The sequence below is a fragment of the Pleuronectes platessa genome, chromosome 2 (genome assembly GCF_947347685.1).
Source record: "Pleuronectes platessa chromosome 2, fPlePla1.1, whole genome shotgun sequence".
Classification (NCBI taxonomy): domain Eukaryota; kingdom Metazoa; phylum Chordata; class Actinopteri; order Pleuronectiformes; family Pleuronectidae; genus Pleuronectes; species Pleuronectes platessa.
The window spans coordinates 15736215-15757620 of record NC_070627.1 but is presented as its reverse complement, the minus strand read 5'-3'; the positions used below and the strand labels follow the sequence as shown (position 1 = coordinate 15757620).

The 21406-nt window shown below is 41.4% G+C and overlaps 1 protein-coding gene across 5 annotated transcripts; it reads right to left on the bottom strand.

Annotated features, from left to right (window-relative positions):
- Window positions 1-454: 454 nt before the first annotated feature.
- Window positions 455-20598, bottom strand: arhgef25b (Rho guanine nucleotide exchange factor (GEF) 25b). Of its 5 annotated transcripts, none has more exons than XM_053435506.1 (16): window positions 20191-20598; window positions 10344-10666; window positions 10146-10250; window positions 7371-7498; window positions 6423-6489; window positions 6177-6280; window positions 5892-5961; window positions 5281-5370; window positions 5094-5186; window positions 4530-4580; window positions 4327-4404; window positions 4039-4230; window positions 3774-3954; window positions 3485-3690; window positions 3258-3395; window positions 455-2447 (listed from the first exon to the last, which is right to left on the bottom strand). In XM_053435506.1, the coding sequence occupies exons 1-16, from the start codon at window positions 20282-20284 to the stop codon at window positions 2382-2384; spliced, it is 1986 nt and encodes a 661-aa protein (XP_053291481.1). In that variant the 5' UTR covers window positions 20285-20598; the 3' UTR covers window positions 455-2381. The 5 variants fall into 5 exon arrangements, with proteins under 5 accessions (XP_053291481.1, XP_053291478.1, XP_053291482.1 ...); XM_053435503.1 differs by having other exon boundaries at window positions 455-1314; XM_053435507.1 differs by having other exon boundaries at window positions 455-1314; window positions 3315-3395.
- Between the last annotated feature and the right edge of the window lie 808 nt (window positions 20599-21406).

Below are 21406 nucleotides of genomic sequence, written 5' to 3'. Positions count from 1 at the left end.
GGGTGGAGGGGATATTTTTGTTCATATGTTTTTATGATCCATGTGCAGCATTAGAGCTGTACACAGGGTCTGATGTTCTGTTTGAGTGAGAATTGAGGACAGCACAAGTTTGATCACAAATAAACTAACTAGGAGCATGACCTTAAATCTTTCCACTAGAGGGTGCTGTATACAAATGGCTTCAATGTTGTGAAATCGTTCAAAGATCAGATATAAAGAAAGTTTCAATACATTTTTCAGATAATCTATAAACTGGACTAAACCCTTCAGACTATATTTATGAAAATAAATAAAACCAATTCAGAAAAGAAAAGAAAAGGCAGTGGAAACAAGGAACCTATTAAGATACACTAAACTGTGAGGTGTGTGCCGAAGCGGGTGTCTAACGGGGTTGATCCTAGGAAAATACGGGAACACACACAAAATAAACGGGAAAATAGATCAGCAGAGTATCTTATCTGAACAGCATGTCTTTTTATTTCTGTGTATCAGGACATAACAAGTCACAGTTGAACTGACATGAGAGTATTTACATACAAGACGACAGTGACTTGTGAGCACCTCCGTTTTAACTTTGTTCCCTTTTTTTTTTCTTTCTGCTTGACTTTGACACACGCTTTGTGTGACGCGTGTGTGTTGAGTGCAGATAACGCTCTAACAATAGCCGGATTTAAATAGCTCACCAATGGGGAAGCACAAGCTAATTTGTTATGTTGAAGGAATTCACAGACACACAAAACAACTCGTATGGATTCAGATCCCACAGTGAGGCTGGAATCTACGGTCGCCCAGTGAATTCAAGGAAACAGTCATTTTTAGGACACAGCGCAGGACTGTGAGCACAGTTCTGGGGGAGAATAAAGTGTATTTGGTCCTTTATGAAAAATATGATCTTTTACAAAAATAATCATGGAGGAAAAATTTAACAAAATGTATACATAAACAAAAAAGTAGAGTGTCCGTGGTGCTTCAGAACTGTATTTTCACATTTCATCTCATGTCATCCTCTGTAGATGTGAATATGCAGGGTGTGCAGAATGGACAAAAGCCTAATTAGATCCAGATCGGACCCTGCATGGAAGTCATTGTGGGACATGAAGTGAGGACGCTGACACCTTGATGAAAGAGGAGTGAAAGAGTCAAATCATGCTGACAAAGAACTCGGGAGCTGAATCCAGACAAAGTGAGTTCATGCGTCATCACAGGGTGTCACTGCTCGCTCTCCGTGAGCCGGTCCAGGTTGTTTGGCTGATGTGCTGAATAAGTCCGGCCCTCAGCCTTTAACATGGTCGCTTGTAAGTTAGCAGTCACACACTTAGGGGAGAATAAACAGCAATGAGTTCATTATTTCAACGTATTCTCATGAAACGGTTTGTATGATAGATTACGAAAGGTATGAACAGCTTTGCGTGTATAATTCTATGAAGAACTGCCTCAATATTGTCTCCTTTTCAATCCAACATCTGTTGTTCTTATTTATAGACTACCAGAGGATAAAACGTTGACATCATTTTAAACTTACAATACATTACTCATAACTAACTAAACATTAAAAATCATAAATCATAAACAAAGACTGTTTATCATTTATTTTTTTTGGCCACCTGGGGGCAGCAGAACAAGCTGTAAAGGCAACTTTGACATGTTACTACACCTTCCAGGAGACATGGAGCAACATTATCACTCATTTGGGATTTGTAGTCATGTTTCTGGCCACCTGGTGAAAGTAAGTCCAGTATCCCGTCTCCTTTTAGCTCTGTTTTTGGTCTCCACCGAATACTGAGAAAAAGCTAAACAATTCACTATGTTCAGCAGCAAGTTGTCCGGCTTTGGGCGATGAGCTCGTTTATTAGGTTTATAGATTGTTGTTTCATATAAAAGATTTATCTGCTGTGAAATAAAGTTGTGGGTTCGGCAACCAATACAGTGAACTGAAAGATGCTAAAACACTGAGCACTGGGAAAAACTGCAGAGGCCGATGATACTTCTTTGTGCATTCATCACACTCCCAAAGTCACGTGATACATTGTTGTTACAGAAATAGTGATTACCACAGCTTTTAAAAGGACCTACGTACAAAGAAATGCCCATTTTTGTTCTTCTCCAAAGAAGATGCATGAAGGTTTGTTTAACCGCTGGTGCTGGATTTTACTTTAAAGATAATAGGAGTGTCTGTCAGATACTGGAGAGTCATGCTGTTGAGAAACCGACAATGAGTCATAACAGTTTAGGAAAGTCTTGAAGACTGGAGGATCAACACCTCAGATGAGCTTAGGTAAAAAGGAAACACGTTTGTGTGTCTGCACCCAAAGCCGGATGGAAACTCTGCAGATCCAAAAACACCAAGAGGGAGAAGAAAGGACAAGAAGGACTTTGTGGAATCAGGCCAGATAAACCTGATTAATAGGAGGTCGGTGATCAAACCATTTCCTCCTCCTGGTGGAAGTCTGGGTGTAAAAGATAAAACTGCAGGTCAGTGGGTTTCTCATAAACTAGAAGACTGAATGATACAGTTTAAGTCGTCCAAGCTTTTAAATCCACGCAGAAACAACAACAGGATATTTGACAAAGGTGACCAGAGTAATTTCCCCTCATCATCAGAGATCATGACGACAAACAGCCTCAGGCTGCTGCCACAGAGACAACAGCTCCACTCATCTGCACAAGTGAAAACTGAAGAAGATTTGTTTTGTTCTGTACACAGTGAACACTCAACAGTGTAGACCAGCTAACCTGCTCCTTCACTGGGTTAGTTTAACTACCACAGGAGAAAAGAAACAAGTTAGATTCACAACCTTGTGAGAGTCTGATGCAACACAAACATATGATGGAAAATATTTTCAGATTGTTTATGTGATTGATGCGATAGTTAGTAAAACAGCATCAAGCAGTTAATCACCTGCAGCATAAAAATGATTTTCAACATTCTCTTCCAACGGGTATGTTTGGTTTTATTTGCTAATACTGTTTTGTTTTACTGAAGTAAAAAAATTACTTAATGACCTTCAATGCTTGTTTAAAGGTTAAACCTAATGTTAACATGTTTCACCACTCTTCGTGGGTGAAAAACCACTGATCGCACCCAGTAATGATGTCACTATGTCTCCGGCCAGTAAGTTACTCTTTAAAGGATGAAACCCTCGATCACACTGTTTATTCAGTTCAGTGAAATATCTAAACTGTATTCACCTGAACTACTTTGACGGCGGAAGTTTGTGATTGATGTGAAATGCTGTTAATGTCTAAGACGGCTGTACCTGCAGGCTGTGTGGGCTGCAGGGAGCCAGACCGTTGATCCCACGGTCGAGTCTCACCTCTGAGCTCAAACTAAGCGGCTGGTGGGAGGAGAGCGGCAGGTGAGCTGCTCGAGGTGTCACAGCACAAGGGTTGGAAACCTTAAAACAGAGACAGAAATCAAATAAAGAAGACGCGAGAGAAACAGAGATGCGTGTTTGCATGTAAGGTAGCACTTCTGTACACGCACCACCTTGTTGGCAGGGCTGTGCTGGGGCGGATGCAGAGAGGGCAGGGAGGTGTTGTAGGACAACAGGCAGGGCTGCTGACGTCGGTCCATGGAGGCTGACAACTGAGGTCCCAGGCCAGATGCTGACACGGATGGAGACCTCATGTTTCTGCCCAGACTGTTTGACTTGCTTTCTCTGCGCTGGTACTCTATCGGGGACTGAAGAGCTACACAGGACAGGAAGAGAAGTCACATCACTCATCAATCCAAAGTCTGCAGGTTTTATTGAGGAAACCCTGAGCTCTGATACCATTTAGAAAGTTCCTCTGGTTCTCTAGGATCTGGACCACGTCGCTGAACCAAGCCAGCTGGGTTTCTGGAGACGATGCCTGCATGATGAAGCGTGCCACGCTGCCGTCATTCCCCCGGGAGGTCAGGACCAGACAGCACAGATCGTCTTCTGTGTGCTCCTCCACACCCAAACAGCTGACCTGCAGAGTGCACACAGGAGTTGTGTTAATCATTGAGAAAACAGTGGTAACAAAACATGACTGAAAATATAAAGTTACTCTTACCTTGATGCTGTTTTTAAAAGTGTATCCCGGCAATATGAAGCCTTTTTTCTTGTCGATTGGCTCGCTGAAGATGACTAGCTGCTCAAATAGGAAAACCCGCCTCTCCCTGGCTCTGGACACGCAGCCACTTTCCTGATCGCTGACGGAGAAGGTGTCCTGCTGGAGCAGCTTCCCCTGAGCTGTGATTTTACCCTGAAACAACATGTGTGGCACCAACACTGTGAGAGATCCTTGATACGTGTTTAGCCTCTGATGAGATATTTAAAAAAATAAGATTCAGTTTCTCACCTCGAAACCTTGAAGCCGGCCGACATTCATCATATCATTGCAGCGTTTTGGCACAAAACACATCACCTCCACAGCCCTCTGAGGGAGGAGGTAGGATGAAGGCAGAATCAAAAAGTGAAAACAAGATACAATGAATATACAAAGAAATATGCAGAATCTGAATACTTTTCATTTGTGCTTTACATTTCACAATGAACTTGTACCTGCAGCTCCTCAACATCCATCCCTGCTTTACTGTAGTGCTTCAGGAAATCCTGCAGATGCCCAGCAAAGAGAGGATTTTACTTTGAAATGTGTTTGTGTCTTTGTGTGGAGGAAATCCTCCAACAATTCAACAATACAAGACTTAGAGGGTGTGTTACTTGATGATTAACTTTATGAGTTGATTGTTTGAAGTTCGAAGATGAGTCACAAAATAATGGTCCAAAAACATATCGTTCAATATATTGCAACAAATAAAAGGGCAAGAGACTAAATCTGAAGCTTGAATTGATTAGAAAAATGAATGCATATCATTAAATAACATTGATTAGTGATGACATTAAGAAGCCACAGAGCCGAAATGAAAAAGACTTCATGCATGAGTTCAAAAATACTTTTTTTGAGGTATCACTGGATCCTGTAAAACTATACACAGCCTCAACAACCTTTTATATATCGAAAAAACTATAATCATATGATAGGAATGATGTCATCATGTCTAGTAGCGCACATAATCGTATCATGTTGCAGTGCCATGCACGCAAAGTCATGCTTAACAACCAGACCTTCAGCAGCAGCTGATACTTCATGATCCTCTGAACAGGTTTGATGAGCAGGTCATTGAGCTGCAGCCTGTGACCCAACTGCTGCCTGAGATCCTGTCAGGGAGAAAACAGAGAGGAAATGCTGAGAAATGGAAAAAGTCTTTAAGGAGCTCCAGTAAGATTCACTGTGGTATCAAAGGTGACTCACCTCGAAGTAGGTCTCAATGTACTCAGAGACAATATGCTCTGACTTGGGTTTGTTCTGACAGTAAACAACATACATGTGAAGACGCCGCTCCTGGAAAATTAAGACAGAGAAACAGCGACGATGACACGCCTGTGTGAATGTGTGCGAGGGGTAGAGTGACGAAATGTGAGAGAGGGATTTTAAATTGGGAACTCTGCCTCCTTAAAGCCATTTTAATTTGCTCTGGTTTAATTAGGCATGAAACATATTGTACTGCTGTGGTAAAAGGTGCTGACTGAATTTTATCCTCATCTTTCAATTCCACCATTAATTTATTTGTGGAAGATTGTTTTAAATAGTTTTTTTCAGTGTTAAATACCGAAGTCTAATAACATATAATATAATAGAAAACATATAGTAAATAACAATATGTTCATGGTGGGTGTCCATATTATCATGGAGAGTGATTACAAGAGCATTTCTTCTGCAGCTGCACCTGCAGACGACTGATCTGTAAGATGAGTACACATCTGGACAACAGGAGGTTTCACACACAGCTAGAGCTCTGAGCTGAGAGACACCTGCAGCCTGGAGTTAAACTAAAAAACAAGAACCTTCTCCTCGTCACTCACGTGTTTGATGAAGAGCTGGGACAGGCTGTCTGGATCCACCACACACTTCTCCAGCTCTCCCAGGAAATAACTGTGTGACACAGAGCACAGGCGGTCAGACAGGAACAGTCCTCCAACCAAAAAACATGCACACACATGTTGGGCAAGAAACAAGCAGCCACAGGGGACGTGACACACCAAATCGCCATGAGACATGAGAAGGTCGGAGACTGTGGGACATCGTTCAGATTCAGAGGCAGTGAGAGGTGGAAAAGACTACAAAGAGAGGAGACGTCTCTGACTCACTCTTTATGCCAGTCATAGATCTGGTGGATGTTTCCAAACACAATCCTGTCCTTCCCCTTCATGTCCTCCGGAACTCCTTGATTGGACATACTGGTCATGTAGCCCTACACACACACACAAACATACACGTGTCAATAATCAGTTTCCACGAAAACAAAACTTAAACATATGGCATTAATATTGTAGACTGTTATTAATCAAGGACTCAGAGATTTAAATGTGATGAAACTTTGAAGGGAGACACACCTGCACTATGAGTCCAAGATCTTCCACATACAACCTCTCTGTCTCTATCAGCTCTGTGAGCACGTATCTGAAAGAGACATTTCAAAACAAGTAAAAGATGAGAGATTCAGAAATGTGTCACGATGAGATGAGTTGAGTTCAGAACCATGAACTGCACAGTAAAAATGAAGCTCCAGACCTCAGCTGGTTACATATGCCACATGCATCACTTTATGTTATCACCAGTAACAGATGGATCCCTGACCCCACGCCCGAAAAATAAACCTCACACTGAAACACTAACCCTAAATGAGCCCAAACCGTAGCCCTCGTTCTAACCTAACCCATAGCCCTAAGCAACGAATCTATATTCTGACGGACAGTGAAAATAACCAACATTTAGACTGGACTGGCATGTGTGGGTTCTGGCATTTTGTGTGGGTGCTCGAGCCCCAGAGCCCCAGGATTGGCTCCTATCACTAGCTTAACCTAAAGTCTGTAATAAGGGTAGACGGCTAGTCTGATCAAAAGCCTCTGAAGCGTCCTAATCAACCCATTACTGTCTATCTAATATCTTCAACATGAAGTTAAAGAAGATATGAGTGTAAAAATAACAATTGGGGGTCTTGTAACTGGTTATGTGTTTTCTTGAGCAGTGCTTCTGGCCAAGAGATAGTCTGCTACATATCCCCCATTACACTACAATTTCTATATTCTACATTGTGGTAGTTTTAAAAATACAATACTCAAGATATCATGTGTAAATTTAAGAGTTGCTGGTGGGCAGATTTTGTTGTGTTGTGTAGCTGTTTCCATATTTCTATTTTCTACACTAAAGCTGAGCAATCTACTGGTTCAAGCATCACAGTTTACTGGTCAGACGTGATGGTATGGCATCAATCTTCTCCTCTACACCTCAGCAAGAAAGTGAAACGATTGCTGTTGCTTTATTGTGGAGTTGGCACCTACATGCTCTTCTCTAAGGCAACGTTTCTCTCCTCTTCACTGTCCACCGTGGCAGACCACTGACTTCCTGAGTCATCAGTCACGGCGCAGCTGTCTTCGCCCTGGAGAGTGTTGATGCTGGATTTTTGACTCTGAAACACAAAAGCAAGACAGAACAGCTTTCAGTAATTGGTCAAGCATGTGTATCAGCAGGACCTGGTTACTGAGACTCCATCCCAGCGCAGACTCTGGCTGCAAATGACGTCATCGCAAAGGCATGGCAGTTTTCGTATTCAGGGATTTGTTGTCTTCATTTCTGTATTGTGGAGACACGTTGTCCATCTTTATATACAGTCTGTGATCTCTAATGTTAAAGATCTAACCAGTCGTGAGGCATGTGGCCCCTTCTGTCAAAGCAGTGTTGAGTTAGGGCCCCTTGTCCGGTTTTGGATGGTTTCAAATAAACAAGCTGTTTGAGGACAAAAGAGGTCAAATTATCCAATATTTCCCCAAAAAGCAAAGATCTGAAAAAAAAATATACACTGAATATTGTCTTGTGACCCAGTGCAGAATGCTCAACACTGCACCTCACTAACTGACTCAATGTTAAGTAGTTAAGTAGTAACTAAAAATGCTGCGTGCACATTGACGGATCAGTATGAACTATGTAATAATGGCACATAATTATAATTATGATAATAACACAGGGGTCATAGAGTTTTTTCCAAGCCAGCACATATATGTGGAAAAATAAGAAGATGCAAAGGCCTTAATTCACATGAGTGGTGCAATTTTGCTGATCCTCTTTTGGAAAGCCGTGTCACCCACTAAATCTCGAGTAACCTAAGAGTAATAATCACTTTTTAATATCTCTCCGTGTTGCTGAGGAGACTGTTGGGCAAAGAAGAATCAGGCCTGATGGATGGAGGCAAATAATGAGCAACCCTTGCACAATTTGTCAAGTCATAAAAAAGAGGTCGGGGGTAAGGAGAGTAGTTATATAACTAATACATCTCCTCACCTAAAAGCAGTCTAAACTCATGTGAATTTGACTGTAATCCTCTTGACATAATGTCGTCTCGACACATTTTGTTCTCTACCTCGGTACACTGGATAATAATCCTCCTGTGGAGGCAGTTTGTAGGTCAAATATGCTCTTTCTGTTAGTTTTAAGGTTTTTTTGCAAGGCCTGTATGTTCTGCTCTCTCGCTGTATCTGAGTGGACTGTTCTTGTCCTTACTCAGCAGCCACACACATTCTGCCGGCATGTGAAACAACATCTGAGGTTCATTTCAAAATCCATCTCCAATCTGGTTCTCAACTGAGCACCATTAAAACTGCTGAGCATCACTTTGTGTTTGCTCCTTATGTTGTTTCCTCTCTAATTGCAATTAATCCTCTGAAAACCAAGAGAAGGTTAAAGGAATAGTTCAGCCTAAAGAGACATATACTTGGTTTAATTATTTAATACCTCTCTCACAAAAAAGTGTACGTTTTGAGTGTGTGTCACACCTAATCCTTTTACTTTGCTCTTCGTTATCATGCAAATATTGGAATATTTTATAAATACTAAAGATTTTGGTTCAGCGTCCATGTTTTTCCACGTACTGACTTCAAAGCACATGAACATACCGATGTCACAACAATGACTTCACACCTCAGGAAATGCGACGTTCCGAGGAGCACATGAATGCCCCATTAATTCCCTCTTTACAGTTTTATACAGTGCTGACCTAACTGGAGGCAACATACTGGCTGTACAGACAATCTTCACATTTAACCCTCATAAGAAAACAAATAAAAGCATTTCCCAAATTGTCAAACTATTTGTTCAAAGAGTTGAGAAGTTTCTCTCTTCACACTGACCTGAGTAGCATGAAGGGAAGGAGCCAAACTAAATAAGAAGTTGAATGTGTCTATGACATAATTTCATCCCAACAGACTGTTTGACAGAGAACTTTACAAGTGAGAGCAGTCATTTATCAAGCAGACTTGATAGGTGAAGGGATTTTGTAAAATCTCTAGGGTTCCTACTTATCAGTTATGTAAAGCTTCTGAAACCTGACTCGGTCATCCTTGGAGGATAGCTGTCCACCATCCACAGGCCTGTTTCTCACCTTGCCTGCTCGCCTCTTCTTCTAATTTCTGAGTAAACTCCTCACCCCCACCCCTGACCCTGTTTCAGCCCGTTTCACGCTGCTTGGCTATAGTTGATTACTTCCAGATGCCGTCTACAAAAGCCCACAGGAGTGATTCCTCTCACCACAGACTTTCAAAGAGTCAAAGTACTCCAGTGTTGGGTTTCCAGAAAGAAGTGCTAAGTGCACATGTGTGTGTGTGCTTGTGTGTTACACCAAATTTGAGAATATGTTGTGCAGATTTGGGACAATTTGAGGAATTCAAATGATGTGTGCCAATAAGTTACGATTCACAGTTTGAATGAGTTGGCTTGATGTTTACGTTTATGCTATGGAATATATACATGCAAATTATTGGCTCATGAGATCAGCATTATTTTAAATTAATGTCCTGGAGTGGAACTTTAAGGGTTTGATGATGAGAGAAGCTCAAAGTTACTGTGAGGAGAATGAAGAAATCGAATGGTCAGAGCAAGATTCACTTCAAATATTATAAAATGTTTACAAATAATGAGATTAAATTAGGCAATATATGTTCTGATGAGAACGTCTACATCTCAGAATTACAGTATTATTTAGCATCTTGGGGGTTTGTGAGTGTATAAAGTCAGTGAGGGTGCAGAATAGAATAGAATAGAATAGAATAGAATAAAGCCATTACCAGACTCTGTGTTTCTTTGCCTTGCAGGAGGGAGGATACATGGCTCTGACAGGACGGCTGGGTAGGGGAAGAAGCTGCTGGACTTGACAGACCGTCTCCCCACATCTGTAAAATATAAAAATGAATAGCCTTCAGAAACAGGCTGATTGAACATGTTTTGTCATTACGAATAAATTCACATTTAGGAGTAAACTATACCGTGTCTCCAGAGGGGAGGATGCTGTAGTTAGTGAGTGGCTCCAGAGGCCTCAGCTGAGCCTCATTGTGGGAAAGAACCAATGGCGGCTGCCTCCCGTCTGACCTGCACATCTGCTTCTCAGCTTTTCCTGCTCCTCCTCTGGCATCAGAGCTCAGTTTGCGGACGGGGTTGGTGAGCCACTTCTTCAGAGCGCTGACAGGGTGCCGTGATCCTCCAGACGAGGAGTGTGAGCAGGGGCTGGAGTTGCCTGAGGCTTGGTGGGGCACAGGGCCCGCTGATGGGTTGATACTACCGTCACTGCCCGCCACAGAGTACGACTCTGCTGCAGAGAGAGACAGAGAGGGGGGTGTAGGATTGAGTTTTAATACAGCAGCTAATTGTTGGGTGTACATCCTCTAAGGTCAGATGCTTCAGACAGATTTCTGCACAAAAATGTTGTTCAATTTCCTGTGTTAAGCTCTAACTGTAACTTAAGTAGCTGCAGCTACTGTACTCACCAGACCTAAACTATAACAAACACAAACACAGATCTAGTCTCATGAGAAAGGATTCATTACCTCAAGTGGAAATCTTGGAATACAGTTTAACTGTTTACATTCGTTTCAAGAAAATCTAGTTAAAACAAAACTTGTTGAGGAGATCACAACATTTGTATCCCTGTTTTTTTTACAATCTAAAAAGTATTCATTACGCTGCCAAATGGCACCTAATACTGATACTATGCCTAATGATATTATTAGTGAGAACAGTACGTGAGTAGAACATTTCTTTTCCATGGCTATTTTCCACTCGTTATTCAGTATAATCATTTTTCCTGCACCGGGCAGTTATGAAACACTGAATTACACTTTTAAATTATGTAGCCTTCACCAACTGTGGTGAAATTTATCTCTGGCTACTCTGACTTAACCAATGTGCCAAAATTATAGTGTGGAAACTAAAGTGACTCAAGCATTTAAAAGAAACACTCAACTGAACTGACCTCATTCTACACCTCAAGCTGGACCAGCACTGGAGCTGTCAGCCTTTTAATGCTACAGCTGGATCCTGTTTCCCGCTGTAAGTCTGTGGATTGTGGAAACTGGTGCCGAATCCTCAACCACACTGTTTTAATCAAGCATCCACAAACTAATATTTCACCGTGTTCTGCTGATCGTAGCAAAGAGGAATCTTATAGCAGCCCCACTTTGTCGATTTGGACTCCTCCCAGAAGCCACTATTCCCTGTCAGCACATTTATGTAAGCTGTGATTATAATAACAAGGAGCCAGTGAAAATCTGGGTCAGTCATTTACCAAAACTGCTTGATACAGCCATTAAACAAGACCCCACACTGGCAGTCACAAAATGAGTAATGGGTTTTCTTCCTGTTCCATTTCATTTCTTCTATTTGATGGGAACCAGCTAAATCCTCCCTAAACACAAATACCACATTCGGCATTCATGACAGTAGCTTTTATTGTGATGCTTTTATTCAGTTCTCGTGCGTTTGCTGGTTCCTTAAAACTCACAGACAGAAAAAAAACGGTCTCCTTCGAAACAATCTAGACATTCAAAGTAGACTGGATTCAAATCCGAATGCAATTAAATTAATTCACTGTCTGGAGCTTCACTCATGCAGTGACGCACACTAATTTCAGTAATGGGTTGATTAAGAGGTGAGAGAAGAGGGTCAGGGTGTGTGCGTGTGCGTATGCGTATGCGTGTGCGTGTGCGTGTGTGCGTGAGTAACAGAGAGAAAGAGAGTTTGTGTGTTTGTGTGTGTCATTATATTTATCCTGAAGGGAACCTAAAAGTCTGTAACACATTTCATTGTAAACTGTCCAATAACTGTTTAGACGTATATATATTTAAATATATGTGACTGTCTGAGTCAACAATTGACTCTCAAATCCAAGAAACTTTTCCCATTTTCCAACAACTGAACAGCTTTACTTTTCCTCCTTCTCTCTGATTCTCTTCTCACTGTCTAATCTCCCTTCTCTCGTCTCTCCCTGACGTTTGGAACTCACTCAGCAACTCCAGTGAAAATGCTCATCAGAACTCACAGATTGTATTTGCATGACATGAAATGATTTACAACACATGCAACTGGTCTGTGAGTTTATTGAGCGGCTAAACCAGTGCCGTAAAGGCGAGAAAAGTAGCACCTGTTCAAATAGAAACTGTGAGAGGAGAAGCCAGGGGATCAACAGCATCAATGGGGTCCTCTTGGGCCCTGAGTTTTGATGATTTGTTTTTACCCTTTTCTCCTGGACAAAAGTTCTAGATCTCCCAGTTGAAAAATACAAGCCTGTGTGTGTCAAAGATAATCTGTCTCGTGTGTGCTGTTGCCTTTCCTCTGTATATTCTGTCATTTCCATTTCACAGAAGGATCATAAATTCCTTCATGTAAACAGCTACAAATGTCCATACACACTGTGCTATCACCCAGAGTCGAGCATCAGGTCTCCCTGTTATTTGAAATCTATCTAAGATATCCAGGTCAGGCCTGACAGGGCCACTAACGTCCATCTCAACATCGTTACTTTAGGCCTAGTGCATCATCACTTCCTCTGAGCTGACCCTTAACGCAGCTCAACGTGAAGAAGACGAGGGAGATGGTGGTGGATTTCAGGAGGAACAAGCCCCTGCCCTCTCCTGTCTGCATCGGTGGGACGGCTGTGGAGGTGGTCCCTGCTTACAAGTACCTGGGTGTCACACTAGACAATAAACTGGACTGGTCCACCAACACAGAGGCCTTCTACAAGAAGGGCCTGAGCCGGCTTTATTTCCTGAGGAGGCTCAGGTCCTTCAACGTCTGCAACAAGATGCTGCAGATGTTTTATAAGTCTGTTGTGGCGAGCACCATCTTCTTTGCTGTGGTGTCCTGGGGTACGGGCATCAAGGCTAAGGACGCCAACAAACTGAAAAAACTGATTAGGAAGGCAGAGTCTGTGGTTGGCTCTAAGCTTGTCACCCTGGAGGAGGTGGTGGAGGACAGGATGCTGGCAAAACTGCTGGCAATCATGGAAAATCCCTCTCACCCCCTCCACAAAACACTGGACAAGCTAAGGAGCAGCTTCAGCCACAGACTCATTCAACCCCGCTGCTCTAAGGAACGATACAGGAAGTCGTTCCTCCCAACCGCAATAAGACTATACAACTCTACCTCTGTCAGAGCTACCATCACAGAACTGATCTAAACACACCTGTCTCAATTCATCATTTCATACAATAATATTGTCTTTTGCACACTCTGTCTACATATTCTTACACTCACAGTATATTATATTATCTATTGTATCGCCAAATACTTATATTGATACCCATACTATATATCATATATTATATCATACTCTTTGTATATTCTTTGTATATATAAGTCTATATACACATATTTTATTTATACATGTGTACATGTTATTATTATTATATTTTACTATTATTATTATATATACTGTTGCTGCTATTATTATTACTATATACTGCTATTATATTGGTATAATTACTATCATATATAAATATATATTATATATACTGTACTATCTTTATATACTGTCTAACAATAACATTACCATCATATCATCAGTACTATTACCATCATCTGCCACTGCACCTTATCTACCTATTTTATCTTTGGTTTCTGTTTTTATATTCTTTCTACCGCAATATTTTATATTTTATTTTATATTTTATATTTTATTCTATTGTATTGTATTTTATTGTATTCAAATGTACCGGCTGCTATGACGACTTAATTTCCCCTCGGGGATGAATAAAGTAATCTATCTATCTATCTATCTATCTTGGTCACTTGCGTCCAGATCACTGCTGAGCTGAGCGACTCAGCTTGTCATGGTTGTTTGAGATGATTATGTAATGTGACATTTTCTCACAGAGCAACAGCTGGACCACTGTAGGGTTTGTCAGCAGTGTTTGTAAACACGCAGGCAGAGGATGCATCCGCACGTGCAGGTGTCATCAACATCCGAATGATATTTAACACATTTATTTTGTTTGTGTAAATCTATACATTCAAGGGTAAATGTTTCAACGTAAATTTTGAAGAAAACATTCTCTGTGACCACCGTGATGGCACGCTGAGGCTGATTTGTGTAAGTCAGCTGTGGAGGTGGTTTCACGTGCAACACAAATTCTCTGGAGCATCCAGATTGATCGATGGATTAAGGTTCCGAAAAAGTGAAAAACCTTCAGGATTTACTTTGTTTATTGTGATTCCCAAAATGTCCACTTGAAAGCTGTAAACTACCACAAGGTCAATATTGACAGATGTTTACTTATCTCGTCTCCTTGTGTCTTAGACCTGCAGGTGTTCAAATCATAGGCTGTATATCTAGAGGACATGTCTTCATTTCCACACAGTATCCAAAAATGATGCCAAAATACCCTGGTTACGAATGCTGCCATCTTGTGCATTTGGAGCCAGAGTCTGTGCCGCAGTGATCGGGGGGAAGGAGCCGTGGTAGCAAGGTCCCATCAGCACATATCCTCGGCCAATCATGAGTCAGTCTAAGCTGTCAATCACGGAAAACACGAACACTAGTGGCATTTGAGACAGTTCTGCTTCCTTGAGCAGTCATGCCATCCATCTTTGTCTACAGTCTATGGTTCAAAATGTAGTTTTGCAACTTTTCTGTTGATACAATCCAGTTCAAGCTCTGTCTCTTAATTGCTGAATGCTGTTCTTTCTATAGTGTAAAATGCAATGGATGGATATTAATACTTGGATGCTACATTTGAAAAAAAACAAACATTTAAAGTTATCAGGCATGATTACAATTAAGAGTCACATTATGAACATAAATAAACCTATCTTATAATGCCTGGTGTATAATGAGAATATTGTTCTCATAGAGTACATCTGTATAGAGTACATCTGTGCTTATCTGGCACTGATGGAGGAGAGTGCTGCGTCCATGACCTACTTTACATTCGCTGTTAAGGTGGTCTCTCTCTCTCTCTCTCTCTCTCTCTCTCTCTCTCTCTCTCTCTCTCTCTCTCTCTCTCTCTCTCTCTCTCTCTCTCTCTCTCTCTCTCTCTCTCTCTCTCTCTCTCTCTCTCTCTCTCTCTCTCTCTCTCTCTCTCTCTCTCTCTCTCTCTCTCTCTCTCTCTCTCGTCTCAAAGTGCATCACAATTCAAGTCACATTCAAACACACATTTTTCCAGCACTTCTTGGGTTCAGGGTTGCCCAAGGATCCTTCAACATGCAGACAGGAGGAGCCGGGGATTGTACCACCAACCCTCTGGTTAGTTGATGACTCACTCTACAACCACCATGTTGATGGACGAAATCCTCATAACTGTTATCAGATCCAGTCAAAAGATCTGCTTCACTTCCTGTTGAAATACTGCCAAGAACAATACCTTTCAGTCTACACAGCATGTCATCCCCAAAACCATGAATCAGCGACGTTCACATCATCCACATACATTCAATCCTGAGAATTGGTGCACAGCTTTATCAATCAGGAAGGATGACAGATTAATTGAATTAAAGACACACGCATTGTGCAGCCACAAGCACAAATACATAAATATGTCACCTTGCTTTCTCCACAGATTTAATTCCAGACCTTTAGCGTTCAGCATGAGGTTGAAATGTGTGAAGGGTACTAGCTGTATTGCACCATATTACTGTTGGTTAGAAAAGGTTCAGGAAAAAGATGGAATTTAAGCTTGAACAAGAATCTGATAAGAACGACTATCTCTTCTATTTAGAGGCAGCTTAGTCAAACAACTTTGCCTGGAAAAAGGTTGTGTGACCTCAGTAGCCTACTCCTCATCACTGCAGAAGGTCCAGAGCCCGAAGCCACATTAGTATTTTGAAGATGTCATCCGACTGTTGAATGGACTTTGATCCTGTCTATGATGAATCTGACAATGTTGCAGGATTGCAATCTCAATTTGTGAAGTTCTCTTAAAATATTGCAGCAGCTGAATGCTAATGTATATGGTTATCCACTGGTCACCTGTCACTAATACATTACTATGTGATTCAGTTTATATTAGCAAACTGAAACATACCAGTCATTTCAAAGTGCATCTATCTGTTGACATAATTTGCTTACATGATATTGATATCAGTGTTACGCCTGCTCTGTGTTCCCTCTTTTTTTATTTCTTGAATAAGACCAGTGATTATCTCTCTGATCAGCAAGACTTTAGTCAGCCAACTGTTTTTGCTGTTAAACAATGACTATGATTAACATCCTGCATATTGACAAATGACCCAGTTACAGTTTCGACAATGTTGAACATGCACTGCTCATGCCAGCACATCCTTTTTCCCACACCACTGCAGGCTGCTGATGTGGACGCTCAGTCATGTACTGTGGTCACTCTTAGCTTGTTTTATCTCACGCCCCAAAAAACAAAAAAACAACTGAATCCGAATAGAAGATAGAGGATGCAACACAGAGCTGGAAAAAACAAACAGAAGACCAGCATCTACCCAACTACTTCCAGATAGAGATTTAAAATATGTATGCTGTCCCCTGTAGCCTTTGATTGAACCATAAATCTACATTAGCCACCAGGGGTCAGCAATTTAAGCTGTAAATATAGAGCAAATGTACAGCAGACGTGGAGAGAATTCAAACGTTAAGATTAGAACTGTGAAGCTATTGCCTGGTCTGGAATTAAACTCAGACATTTGGACATAGCATGGGCACATCCTTTAGTATTTATATCCATGTGTGTGTGTGTGTGTGTGTGTGTGTGTGTGTGTGTGTGTGTGTGTGTCTGTACACATGTCTTTAATTCTATTATTCTCATCTGTATCTATAAAGTTGTGTCCTCAGGATTCAATGGATGTGGACGATGTGAAAGTGGCTGATGTGTAGTTTTGCAGATGACAGTGATGTGGACTGAGAATTTATTTTTCTTGGCAGCATTTCAACAGGAAGTGCAGCAGACCTTTTGAGCCCAATATGACTGGATCTGGTGACAGTGTTAATGTGTATTTTATGTTAAATACATTGTGTAAATCAATTTAATGTCTTAAGGAGTTGTCTGTGTTTTCTGAACCTTTCGCTAGTCGGGATACGATTTATAATTGACTAATCACCTCATTCAAGGATGTTGTGTATTCACCTATGTCCGTTTTTGTTTCTTTTTTCTAGTTTGTCTGTTTGCTTCGCAGCAGGATTACAAAAAAGTACTGAACTGATTTCCAAGAAACTGGGACATGGGTAAGGAAAGAACACATTCTGGCGTGGATTCAGAAAAAGGGGCAGATCCAGCAATTCTTTATCACTTTTTGTAACATTGCCAGGTAGTTTTTTTTTACATTTTCACCAATATCCTTATTTCATGAAACTTGATAAAAAATATCAGGCATAGTTGGCGGACTAATATCTATGAGTGTGTGCAATTTGGTGTTGACCCAAATAAAAATGCTGATAGCAGAGGTTATGTGGTTTCATAAGGGATAAGCTTTAATCAACTACTGTACATAACCATCACGGCCAGAAAACCTGCAGCTACCATGTAACTGAAATAAAGTAATGTGGCCATGGCTATAAGGCTTGATTGAATTGAAGGGGACTGCTGGGCCTTGGCAGAGGCATGCACTCTGACTCTACTGAGTGTGATTCTAGATGTGTGATTTGATACAAATCAAGTTCAAATGCAGATCAATCTGGTTCCAAGACTGTATAAAAACATTCAACATCAATTACTAAAATTAAAATTGCTGAAGTTGGTATGTAGTCGACCTCATACGTAGGCGTGCTGTGTAAATAAACACTTTTGTGCTTGGAAATCATCAATTCCATCCTAAAACCACTTCCTAAAACCACAGTATAACAAATTTATGGAGGTAGAGAAGAACTGATTACATGGAAACGAGTGAGCAGGTGCTATGCTGACTGTGATTGCCACTGTTTCTATTCAAACACATAGCAAACTCATCCACAGACAAAAGAAGGCTAATCTTTTATAGTCAGATGGGAGGAAACACCTTTTTTAACAGCAACACTGACTTCACGTCACAAAGGCGCTGTGCATCCCTAAGAAAAGTGTCAGAGATGTTCTATTAATCTTTGTGAACAAAGGTGAGAAAGCATCTCAACACAAGGCTCTTTTCATTTGCACATTTCACACGTTTATTTCTAGCGTGCGTCATGGCAGAAGAGCTGCTCTGTAATCACTCCCCAGCAACTGGAACAACAGAGGATTTAAGGGTCGGGACAGTTATGGGACGCAATGTGTGTGTGTGTGTGTGTGTGTCTCTTTGAATTTGTGTGTACAGCTGCCTTTACACTGCAACAGTCACACCCACTTTCACCCACTGCCACACATGTGTATCTACACAGAACAGCAACTACGCATCTGATAAGGCAACTGATAAAAGATCAAATAAAAGACAATATCACAGTATCTAAAATTTATAATAGAAATCTACCACCCGGCAAAACAAAACTGATGAAATGTATAGAACAGACTTCTTAAAAATATTTACAATCATCCGTCCATCCATCCATCATCTGTACCACTTTTCATTTGAGTGTCGCACGGAGGTTGGAGCCAGTCCCAGCTGACATTGTCCAAGAGGTAGAGTCGAACCTGGACAGGTCCCCTGAGCATCGCAAGGCCAACATACAAACAACCTTTCACACCTATGGTAAATTCAATGTCTCCATTTAACCTAACCCCATCTGCATGTGCTCAGACAGTGGGACAACTTGCGAACTCCACACAGATAGGCCCTGGCAGGATTCAATCCCATGATGCTGAGAGGCAAAAGTGCCAACCACTGCATCACTGTGCCGCCCAGGTATAGATATATGAATAAGAATGCTTGGTTTGGAGTTAAGAATAAAAACCTTCAATGTCCCAGCTATTGGTTAAGAAAGGAAAAAAACTGACCCTAACACTCTTGTCTACATCAAGTACCACAATCAGTCCTGGACTTTTGTCATCGATGCAGATAAAACTTTTCTCATCGAAGGATTTATTGGCGAGTGCAGATAGAGGGATCGATCATTGCTTGACAAGAGATCCAGTTAAGAATCAAACATCATCTCCCATGGAACATGAATCGCTCTCTGGCTGCTCTGGTTTTATCTACAACTCCCTCTCCTTACAAACACAGACTGAAAATGTACTATAATCCAAAGCTGAGGATAATTTGTAATAATAACTCTCTGCCTCATCTCCAAACATATATATCACCAAACAAAACCATCCACCACAGTTGCATTTCATACAGCCATGCAAACTTCGGATTTAAAGGAATAATCCTCTGTTTCCAGCTCTCTTTCCCTCTACTGATCGAGTTGATCTATGTCAGTAAGAAGCACAAAGTTCACAAACACTGCTGGTATCCCCACTTCAGAGCTCCTGAGATAGCAGAGTCGATGTAGTGTCTCAAAAAAGAAACAACACTACCTGTAATGTGTGAGCATGCTAACACCTCTGTCAGAGATACACTTGTGTCATATATCTGTAATGTATACCATACAATATGCAGTACACTTAACAGGAAATAAAGGACAGTACCTTTGCAGTTACTGTTTCTGTAAATTACTGTTTGCTGGCAGCCTCATCAAAGTTTTTGTAGCTGCATGTGGTGGAGGCAGTGGCTCCCAGTAGCATGTCAGCAGAATTAATACAGGGATGCTCTGGTTTTGCAAGGTCCTACGAGAAAGGGAACCTGAGTGCATTGCTAACATTACACAACCTCATGAACAAGCTGTCTGCCACAGCTTTGGAAAGACATAAAAAATAACCTGATGTTCTGAATGTGTCGAAAAGTGAAAAGGAGAAAACTTTACATGTGGACTTTATTCCTCAGTCATCATCTAATGTAAAAGTCCTGCAGAGGAGCAGAGCATCTACGTACCTCTGACTCGGACAATGCAGCAGCCACATTTGCTGAGCAGTTTTCTGAACAGGTGCTGACAACCACACCCTCGCTGGTGGTGACCCCCTCTCATGATGATCCACTCCTGCTGCAGGACCCGAGACCATCAGAAGCAGGCATGGTGCTGGACCGACACATACACAACCACATGCAGACACACTCTTCCTGTGGTAATCCTCAAATGAGATGAGAGGGAAAGTGCCCATTGAACAGCTCCATTGACATTGTCCAAATCTCAGCTGAAGTGCTGTCACTATCCCATGATTTGAAGACGAGCAGCAGCAGAAAGCCACAGCGGTTCTGTGTGGTCAGATAGTAGGCAAAGATTATGAGAGGGACCAAAAGTAAGTGAGGGAGCGACAGAGGAGGCAGGGAAGGGGAGGAGCTGTGACGAGGGAGGGAGTGGTGACTAAAGTGTTGCTGTGCCAGCATCTGTTTCGCAGTCCCACCTCCTCTCATTTATCCCTCCCCCCCTGGCTGCTCCCCCTCCCCTCCATCTTCATACATCCCTCATCAGCTTCCCTTCTCTCCTGCCTACTGTCAACGAGCAGTGAAGCACAAGTAGCAAACGATTTCAAACAGATCCTCTCTCTATGGTCATTGTCAATCTTGGGTGTCCGGTTGTCCAACACTTTGATCCATATCTTAGTAACTACTGAATGGATTACCATAGACTCTCGTAGATAAATTCATGGTCCAGTAAGGTCGAAGCCTAATGACTTTGTTGATCCCTCAACTTTTCATTTAGTACAATTACCAAAGTTTTAATTTATCCAGTGAAATGTCAAATCTAATAAACAGGTGAGCATCAGATATTGTAAAGTTATTCATGGTCCTCAATGGATGAATGTAAAAACTTTTCCTCCAGCATCATCGTGAGAATGGCATTTGTGTTTTAGAGAGCAATGTCTTAACAGCTAATGGATGCATAGTGGGGACCACCAGACTGTCTATCTAGCGCCATCTTAAGGTCAACATTTTGATTCGTCAAAAAAATTGTTTATGAATAAATGTTGGAAACTCACATTGTGGGACACTGCAAGACAGGAAATGAGGGATCATTACATGGTGAACAGGGAAGGAGAGAAAGTGAAAAATTAAAGGAAACAGGTTCACAAGTGTACTAAAAGATTGGAGAATAAAAGAAAAGCAAGAAAGAAAAAAATATTTGCTAAACATTTTTTAACCTCTCCTA